Consider the following 10,153-nt stretch of genomic DNA (forward strand, 5'->3'; position numbering starts at 1 on the left):
GAAATGTCATCTAGAAGAGATTGGCTATGTTTTGTTTGTTTGTTCTTATAAATGCATGATAAACCCGTTTTAATATCATACAGTCACTGTGACTGAGTCAGTAAGTAGTGTTTCAAACGTTTTGGTCTACAGTAATAGACTTCTCCCACATCTGCAATTGCAAATATTTAATCTGCGCTACTGCTCAATGAATATTTTTATTCAGCAAAGATGCATTAAATTGATCAAAAGTGACAGTAAAGGCATTTATAATGTTACAAAAGATTCTATTTCACTGTTTCCACACAAATATGAAGCTGTTTTCAACACTGATAATAATCAGAAAAATAGATCAAAATACAGTAAAAATTCGAAAAAAATTATTACAATTTAAAATAACTGTTTTCAATGCAAATATATGTTAAAATGTAATTTATTCCTGTGATCAAAGCTGGATTTTCAGCATCATTACAGCATCTTCAGTGTCACATGATCCTTCAGAAACCATTCTAATATGATGATTATTAATGTTGAAAACAGTTGTGCCGCTTCTTATTATGTGGAAACAGTGATACATTTTATTTTTCAGGATTCTTCTATGAATAGGACATAGCATTTATTTGAAATAGAAATCTTTTGTAATGCTTTACTGTCAATTTAATGAATCTTACAGACCCCAAACTTTTCTCATCCATGACACCCAAAGGTAATGTGCTTTCCAAAGCCATAAACCAAACACCTATCCTCAAGGCATAAAAAAAGTTTATTAAAAGATTCATTCCAAACTAATAAAGAGTTAACCGAAATTAAAAAGCAACATGTTACTGAGGCATTATAATAATTCCATGTGCTCATAGCGACCTCTAGTGTCAAGAGTGGTAATAAGCCTTCAGAGAGTCTGATTACAGTACATGCAGTGCTCTGGCATTCACGTCTCCTCAACCAGTGTCACTCACAACAAATTTAGACTATGACATGTAACGATACACAAACAAACCTGTCTCGTTCTGTCGAGTATTGTGTTCTCCCTGAATTAAAACTATACTTCATAATAAATTAAACATGCATTCATGTTAACAGTGAACCAGTGAAAATTCATTACATGCTTCGCTCTAAAAAATGCTGGGTTAAAAACAACCCAATTTGGGTTGAAAATGGACAAAACCAGCAGTTGGGTTGTTTTAACCCAGCGGTTGGGTCAAATGTTTGTCCAACATGCTGGGCAGTTTTATTGAACTCAACTATTGTTTAAAAATTACCGTATGTCTGGCTTAAAATGAACCCAAAATATGTTGAAAATTAAAAATCAGACACATAATTACTAGAGGAAACAATAATAATCAAAAGGTGAACATTTATTAATAAACAATTTAATGAATGTTTATTGTTTAATTATTATTCATTAAACTTGTAAATAAATGTTCATTTATTATACATATTAATAAATGTTAATTTCCAACATTTTTGGGGTTCATTTTGCTAGGTTAAAACAACCCAATTGCTGGGTTTATCTATTTTCAACCCAACTTGGGTTGTTTTAACCTAGCAATGGGCTTGTTTTAACCCAGCGGTTGGGTTAAATGTTAGCCAAACCTGCTGGGCAGTTTTATTTAACCCAACTATTGTTTAAAAATTACCATATGTCTGGCATAAAATGAACCCAAAATAGCTTGGAAATTAAAAATCAGACAGACTAGAGGAAACAATAATAATCAAAAGTTGAACATTTATTAATAAGCAATTAAATTATTATTCATTAAACTAATAAATGTTCATTTCCAACATGTTTTAGGCTCATTTTTAGCGAGCAATTCGGTAATTTTTAAACAATAGTTGAGTTAAATAAAACTACCCAGCAGGTTGGGCAAACATTTAACCCAACCGCTGGGTTAAAACGACCCATTTGCAGGGTTTGTCCATTTTCAACCCAACTTGGTTTGTTTTTAACCCAGCATTTTTCAGAGCGTCATGTTCGCATGTGCATATGTGCGATCAGACAGGAGCGGAAATGGTATTTAAATATTCTCCCTTTCTTGTAGATCAATCCCCTTTGTAAAGAAAGGCAGTTTATGCTTGATGTAAACGATGAATTTCTGAGCCCTCAGTGGATGCATAATGAACAATACACTGATGCTAAAAGTCTTGCATGAAAAACTGAATCGGTTTTGTGATTTTACATAAAAACACAGTTTGTGTCTCGTCGCCTGCAAAATCAATCGATGCTTTTACAGAGTAATACTGAATATGAGGGCTGATACAGGAACTGTTTACCCATCAAAGCACAAATCAGCTCGTTTCCCTGCCGTATGATGGGATGTTCTGTCATCTCTCACTGGCGTTTGCTGGCCAGCACCGCCCTCCAGTCATCAGCCCAGGACAGCAGCCGCCGCTGCGATGGGTTCGCTGGAAGGTGCTTGTTGTGGCAGGCAGTGAAGAGGACGTGTTCCCAGGAGGGATTGGGCTCCACACCTTTAACGGGAAAACACACTGGTTCCCGCAGAGCTCAGCATTACGTGTGATACTGACCTGGACCGGCGGCTCTTACTCACCCAGGATATCAGGTTTGTCGTCTATGAGGATGTCTCCGGTCACTATGGTCTTGTCTCTGGTCAGGATGATCTGCTCCAGGAACTCTGGGCCCAGATGTTTCTCTACCCATGCATACTGTGGACAAACACACTTCAGTGGAGGAAACCATGGAAACAGGGAGAAAATGGGCTGAAATACAGACTCTGATGATGCAATGATGCAGTCGCATTACCAGAGTTTGTTGAAAACAGGATATAAATATAATTTATATTGAACTTGTAAATAAACATGCAGTTATAGGATTTTGAGAAAAGGATATTATATCTCATTTATTTTTAAATCCTTAATGTATCGATTATTTGTTTACTAATAATCTCACTTATTCTTATAGAGAAGATGAAAAATGTATGTGTATTAATATCATTTGAATATTTATTTATTTACCAATAATTATTCTTATAGTGAAGATGAAAAACTATGCATATATACATATACATACAGTACAGTTCAAAAGTTTGGAACCACTAAGATTTTTAATGTTTTTAAAAGAAGTTTCGTCTGCTCACCAAGGCTACATTTATTTAATTAAAAATACAGTAAAAAACAGTAATATTGTGAAATATTATTACAATTTAAAATAACTGTGTACTATTTAAATATATTTGACAAAGTAATTTATTCCTGTGATGCAAAGCTGAATTTTCAGCATCGTTACTCCAGTCTTCAGTGTCACATGATCCTTCAGAAATCATTCTAATATGATGATTTGCTGCTCAATAAACATTTATGATTATTTTCAATGTTGAAAACAGTTGTGTACTTTTTTTTTCAGGATTCCTTGATGAATAGAAAGTTCAAAAGAACAGCATTTATCTGAAATACAAAGCTTCTGTAGCATTATACACTACCGTTCAAAAGTTTGGGGTCAGTAAGAATTTTTATTTTTATTTTTTTTTAAAGAAATTAAAGAAATGAATACTTTTATTCAGCAAGGATGCATTAAATCAATCAAAAGTGACAGTAAAGACATTTATAATGTTACAAAAGATTAGATTTCAGATAAACACTGTTCTTTTGAACTTTCTATTCATCAAATAATCCTGAAAAAAAATATTGTACACAAATATTTTGTACAATTGTACCCATTAAATGTTTCTTGAGCAGCAGATCAGCATATTAGAATGATTTCTGAAGGATCATGTGACACTGAAGACTGGAGTAACGATGCTGAAAATTCAGCTTTGCATCACAGGAATAAATTACTTTGTCAAATATATTCAAATAGAAAACAGTTATTTTAAATTGTAATAATATTTCACAATATTACTGTTTTTTACTGTATTTTTAATTAAATAAATGTAGCCTTGGTGAGCAGACGAAACGTCTTTTAAAGACATTAAAAATCTTAGTGGTTCCAAACTTTTGAACTGTACTGTACATACACACACACACACACATATATATATATAGTATACTGTGTGTGTGTGTGTGTGTGTGTGTGTGTGTGTGTGTGTATATATATATATATATATATATATATATAACAAGTAAATAAAGTTGTAGGATTTTGAAAACATTTCAAATTTCAAGAAAAGTTATGTAAAAAAAGAACAATTTCTGATTTTGCACTATTTTAGGTCACTAATTAAATAATAATAATTTGATAAGCAAATTAACATTGATATATTGATAAGTGAACGTGAGCAGCAGTTTTATTAAGGTATTTTTTTTCCCTCTAAATTCTAAAAAATAATAGAATAATAACTAAAGATTTTTGTTTACAATTTCTTTATTATGATATAGTTGATAGATAGTTGTATCACAACTACTGTGAAAAATCTCTAAATAATTTGACTTTTGATCATCAGGTGTTCAAGTCACTGTATTAAATGCATTTCGAAAACATTAAAGGATTTCCTGATAATTTACACACCCTCATGTCTTGTGTTCATGTCTTTCTTTTTTTCAGTCGAAAAGAAATGAAGGTTTTTGAGGAAAACATTCCAGGATTTTTCTCCATATAGTGGACTTAAACAGGGACCAACAGGTTGAAGGTCCAAATGTCAGTTCCAGTGCAGCTTCAAAGATCCCAGATGAGGAATAACGTGATTACAACGTGATTAAACGTGATTACACAATGCGTGGCGCATCACAGAGCAGTGCAAGATGAGCATTTGTGGTTAAAAAGTATTTAAATGTTTAATTTTTTAAGAAAATGGCTGATGGTTTCTCTAGATAAGACTCTTATTCCTCGTCTGGGATCATGTAGAGCTCTTTGAAGCTGCACTGAAACTGACATTTGGACCTTCAACCCGTTGAACCCCAGTGAAGTCCACTATATGGAGAAAAATCCTGGAATGTTTTCCTCAAAAACCTTCATTTCTTTTTGACTGAAGAAAGACAGATATAAACATCATGGATGACATGAGGGAGAGTAAATTATCAGGAAATTTGAATTCTGAAGTCAACTAATCCTGTAATAGATATAACAAAAAAAATGGGTCACTTTATTTTAACGTGTGCTTAGCATCATGTACTTATTATAAGTATAGGGTTTGGTTTGCATGTAATTATGCATAATTTACTATTATTTCTAGAAAAAAAAAAACTGTCACATCACTGATCCTGAAGACTTTTGGACCCGACTGACTGTACACACGCTGCTAAACCAACAGTCCAACATGCATGTAGAAATGTAGCTCAACCTCAGTTTAAGCGAATCTTACCTTTTCATACGGGCAGTAGCTGTAATGCTTTATTGGACTGGTGCAAATGAAGACATCTGTACTGGGTGAAGAAAAGAGAAACTAAGCAAGAGTCATTTTACAGCTAGTAATATCCAGACAAACATTTACTGAAGGGAGATTATTATTACTAGCCGCGCTTATCAGTCTATTATGCAAGTTCTTCTGGAGGGTGGTGATTTATAATAGGGTGATTTAGGGAATCAGAGACATTCTTTCATTTTCGACTGCTGTTTACCCTGATTGTCACCCAGAGCAACAAATGAAAGGAATCACATAATTAGTTGACATAAAGTATGTATGTATATTAACCCAGACACTGACTGGAATCGTTTAGTGATGCCAAACGTCTGGCTGAACTTACTTCTCCATCTCGGACATCTCCTTCACTGCCTCCACACCTCCAGGAAGAGGCTCCAGGTCCATGAAGAAGTTTTTTGACTCCCAAATGCTGATGGCCTTGTCCTGCAGTCAGTGCAAACTTTGATTATAAGTTATAAAAATGTTTTCATCATTATGTTTTAACAACATCTTGGTGTGGCAGCTTATCATTCCTGATGAATCTGATTAATATATATTTATATATATATAGTTATGTATATTTAGTGTAGTACCGACCGCAATACCAAGTCAGTACTAAAATTTTACAAATGTGACGCTTTGAGCTTGAGCGGATTCGTAAACACCTCTGATTGGCCTTTGTGTTCACAGGCTCATCAGATATGTCAACCCAATGATCAATGCACGGAAGTGTTTGAATATGAAAGCGTTTTGAAAACGGGAGCATTTATCTGCAGACAATCACAGACATATCTGATGAGCATGTAGACATGTGCCAATATTCGGTAATACAATGCACTATATTGTTACCGTGGGCACTTCAAAATATCGTGAATAATTATTTATTACGAATTATTCAAATTTTTATAATACATTTTAAGAATACTTTCCCCATCAGCCGTATAAAATGCACAACACCGCTGTATTCCGCGTCAAAGGGACACGTGCACTGATGTAAACAAGCCCAACGTGCACGAGAAGCACATGAGACGCGCTGAATGAAAGTGCACGTTCACTCTCTGACAGCAGAGGGCGCTGATGGAACAGCCGAAATGCAGCGGTTACCCCTGAAACCCCGTAAACAAACCCCTGAACATTACCTAAAATGCTTCAAATAGCCATTTAGTTTTTTTGTATTTGCACTGTTGTTCATCACAGCACCAAATACTTAATAATTAAAGACTTAAAAGGCTATTTATTTTCAAACTTAAACATTTTTACATTTTAATCTGGACTACAACTTGCCCTATAATGACTGAAAATGTTGTGATTTGTTATTATTCAGTAACACTTAGTGAAATAAGGCTTCATTAGTTAAAGGGGGGGGGGGGGGGTATAATGCTATTTCATGCATTCTGAATTATTTACACTATTAAAGAGTTGGATTCTCATGATCAACATGGACAAAGTTTCAAAACACGAGTTGGACGTATGATGGAGTATTTCTGTGCCAAATCCACTACTTCCGGTTTCGGTACAGGATTCGGAGAGTTTTTTTCAAGTGTGTCCTGTATGACGTCAAAAGAGAGCGGATTTCCTTGAATAGGCTCTTCTCCCTGATAAGTGTGCATGCACACACACACATCACCCAGAGCAAGAGCAAGAGCACGCCCATCAACACGTTTCGTTCGGGATACGGAAGCCGAGAGATTTTTCAACAATGGCTGTGTCCCAATTCAGGGGCTGCACCCTTTGAAGGCTGCATACATCATCGAGGCAGTCTCATTTCAGAAAAATAACCGTTATATTGCAACGCAAGAAAGAAATGACAGTATTTTACACCTCACAATGAATATCAGTCAATTTTATTATGGTTACTTTTCTTAAATATGACATCCTTAATGAAGTATTCAGCCTTCAAATGTGACCTCCGAAGGACACAGCCTCCGAAATGAGACAAAGCTCCTGTCACCAAAGGAGTGTGTTTTTGGTTGTGAGGGAAAGATTACCTTTTTCAGCTTCCCAAAGAACCCAGCATTAAGGGAACAGAGGATGAAGTTTGTTTTTCCGAGGCAGCAACGGAGTTGCACACGTATGTTTGTTTGTTCCCGGGAATTTGGTGATGAATACTTTGTAAACAAGTCCCAGTTCAGCGCTGGATTTGCAGATCGGGGGCGGTGAATAAAGCTGCATCAGATGTCTGTGTTTTGTTGGCAATCGGTGCGCAAGTGCATATAATGTAAACAACACGAACATTTTTGTTCCCTTTTTATTTATAATGATGTCGCAGCTATGCGATCTTTGCGCAGAAGCTGCATGCGCTCGTGACTCTTTAGCTCCGCCCACGGCACTGGTGGAAGACACGCCTCCAGGAGCTCTGCTTTTTTCGTAAAGGCTCGGTTTAGCGTATCTATCTTTTATAAATATGACAAAACTAAAGAATTTTCAGAGATATGAAGGATGCATTGTTACTCTATATGTACTCAAGATTAACATGAGACTGGCAGAAACTGTGTGTGATTACCCCCCCCCCCCTAACATGTTAATTCATTATTACACACAGACAATGAAAAATACTTATAAAGCATTTATTAATACTAGTTAATGTTAATTTCTTAGTTAAAGTTTAATAACATTACTAAAAAGTTGTAACTATTATTTAAAGGATTAGTTCACTTTCAAATTTAAAATTTCCTGATTTACTCACCTTCGTGTCATCCAAGATGTTCATGTCTTTCTTTCTTCAGTCGAAAAGAAATTAAGGTTTTTAATGAAAATATTCCAGGATTTTTCTCCATATAGTGGACTTCAATGGACCCCAAAAGGTCAAAATTACAGTTTCAGTGCAGCTTTAAAGAGCTCTACATGATCCCAGACGAGGAATAAGAGTCTTATCTAGAGAAACCATCACTCATTTTCTAAAAAAAAATTTTTTATTATATACGTTTTAACCATAAATGCTCATCTTGAACTAGCTCTCTTCTTCTCTATTTGAATTCCGGCAGTGTAGACACTGCTAAGTTACTGCCCTCCACAGGTCAAAGTTTGAACTAAACTGTCATATACAATATGCTAGTGCAAGTATATAACAATTAGTTCAAGCTTTGACCTGTGGAGGGCAGTAATACACTTAGCAGCATCTACACTGCCAGAGCTAGTTCAAGATGAGCATTTATGGTTAAAACGTATACAATTTTTTTTTTTTTTTTTTTTTTAGAAAATGAGCGATGGTTTCTCTAGATAAGACTCTTATTCCTCGTCTGGGATCGTGTAGAGCTCTTTAAAGCTGCACTGAAACTGTAATTTTGACCTTCAACCCTCTGGAGGCCATTGAAGTCCACTATAAGGAGAAAAATCCTGGAATGTTTTCATCAAAAATCTTAATTTCTTTTCGACTGAAGAAAGAATGAACATCTTGGATGACATGGAGGTGAGTAAATTATCAGGACATTTTAATTTGAAAGTGAACTAATCCTTTAAGGTTCCATTTCAGCAAACTGTCTATTATTATTTCATATTCTGTCACACTTACACACAGGTCACTTCTCATGTCTCCATACTGTGTGGACACCCAGAATCCTCTTCTGTCCTCTAAGGATATGAAGGGCTCGTTCGGATACCTCGCCTTGAACTTCTTTAAAAATCCTCCCTCGAAGTCGGCGATGACACCGTCCATGTCCACCAGAACCCGCAGTCTTCTGTTCTTCGTGCACATGTTTGCGCTGCTTTGATAGTGAAAGTGCAATGAGACAGAGCCTCTCTCGAGCCACCGTACGATCCTCGGCAATAAAGTCATCATAAACCTCCTTAATAATCGTCTAAATCCACCGTAGTCACTTGGCAGTGTGCATTAACTCGAGTGCTGTTTTGCAGCAGAGTGATGCTGATTGTTAGCACATCTCATTTTGTTGGCTCTCTATTGTTTTGCACATTGTGTGACTTTGTTGCGGAGTCTTTTGTTAGTTTCTGAGGGGTCAGAGGGTCTCATGCTTTTCCAGCAGTCGCTGGTGTTGAATTGCAGTGTTGATCTCCCGTATCTGCATTTGTTTACAGCTGTGCAAATGTCAAACGAAAAGTGTTTGCGAAATCAATACAGTAGTGTGTGTCGTTTAAATCAGAGCACTTTGTTTACGTCTTCAAAATCATGCTTAAGACTGTTTTTGCGCTACACCGTCACCGAGCAAACCGAAGCTATTCGCGAGAAGAGAGATCTCGCAGTCGGCTTCCGGAAGTGACATTTTTTTTTAACGAAAATTATAAACCGAGAAAGACCTACTGTAAGCTACGAGGTTTTTAATTTAATGGTATCTGTTCGCATTATTTCAACTTATAAATATATATTTTAATAATGTTTAACAGGGAATTTCTGCTGAAGAACTACATTACCCATGATTCCGCTAAAAAATTCACCATCAGAGAATCGAAATAATCAAGCCGCGTGCTCCCATGAAGCACTAAAACTGCTTAAATATTTGTACATTTTGTAATTAACGTAAAATACACTGTTTCTATATACATAGTCAACACATTTAAATGAATAGTTTCGTTACGTCACGTGCAGTGCTTCATGGGATTGTAGTTCTTTCCCTCATTAAAGCCGTTATATCATGTTTGTTTGTTTTTTTGGTTCAAATCAAAGTGTTTTGATTCATCTTGTAGCTGGTTGTTTTGGTTCATGGCTTATTACTATATAACAAAGACTTTTTAAAAATCTAGAAACAAGGATGACAGAATTTTTAATGTGGGCTCTTTTGGGCAAATCCTACAAAATTTACATACGACCTTAAATAATACAATTAATATCTTTTAAATTATGTCACATATCATATCCAAAGCTACACATGACCAAAACAATCTGTTTTCTCGTTAGGCTCGCAAGCTAAGCAAATAAATATTAGCTT

General features: G+C 35.5%; 1 protein-coding gene across 1 annotated transcript; it reads right to left on the bottom strand.

Moving 5' to 3' along the window:
- Positions 1 to 1,638: 1,638 nt before the first annotated feature.
- Positions 1,639 to 9,474, bottom strand: LOC125255788 (5'(3')-deoxyribonucleotidase, mitochondrial-like). Its single transcript, XM_048171282.1, has 5 exons — positions 8,785 to 9,474; positions 5,617 to 5,717; positions 5,235 to 5,295; positions 2,529 to 2,643; positions 1,639 to 2,448 (listed from the first exon to the last, which is right to left on the bottom strand). The coding sequence occupies exons 1-5, from the start codon at positions 9,049 to 9,051 to the stop codon at positions 2,309 to 2,311; spliced, it is 684 nt and encodes a 227-aa protein (XP_048027239.1). The 5' UTR covers positions 9,052 to 9,474; the 3' UTR covers positions 1,639 to 2,308.
- Between the last annotated feature and the right edge of the window lie 679 nt (positions 9,475 to 10,153).

Source organism: Megalobrama amblycephala, linkage group LG20 (assembly GCF_018812025.1).
Source record: "Megalobrama amblycephala isolate DHTTF-2021 linkage group LG20, ASM1881202v1, whole genome shotgun sequence".
Taxonomy (NCBI): Eukaryota; Metazoa; Chordata; class Actinopteri; order Cypriniformes; family Xenocyprididae; genus Megalobrama; species Megalobrama amblycephala.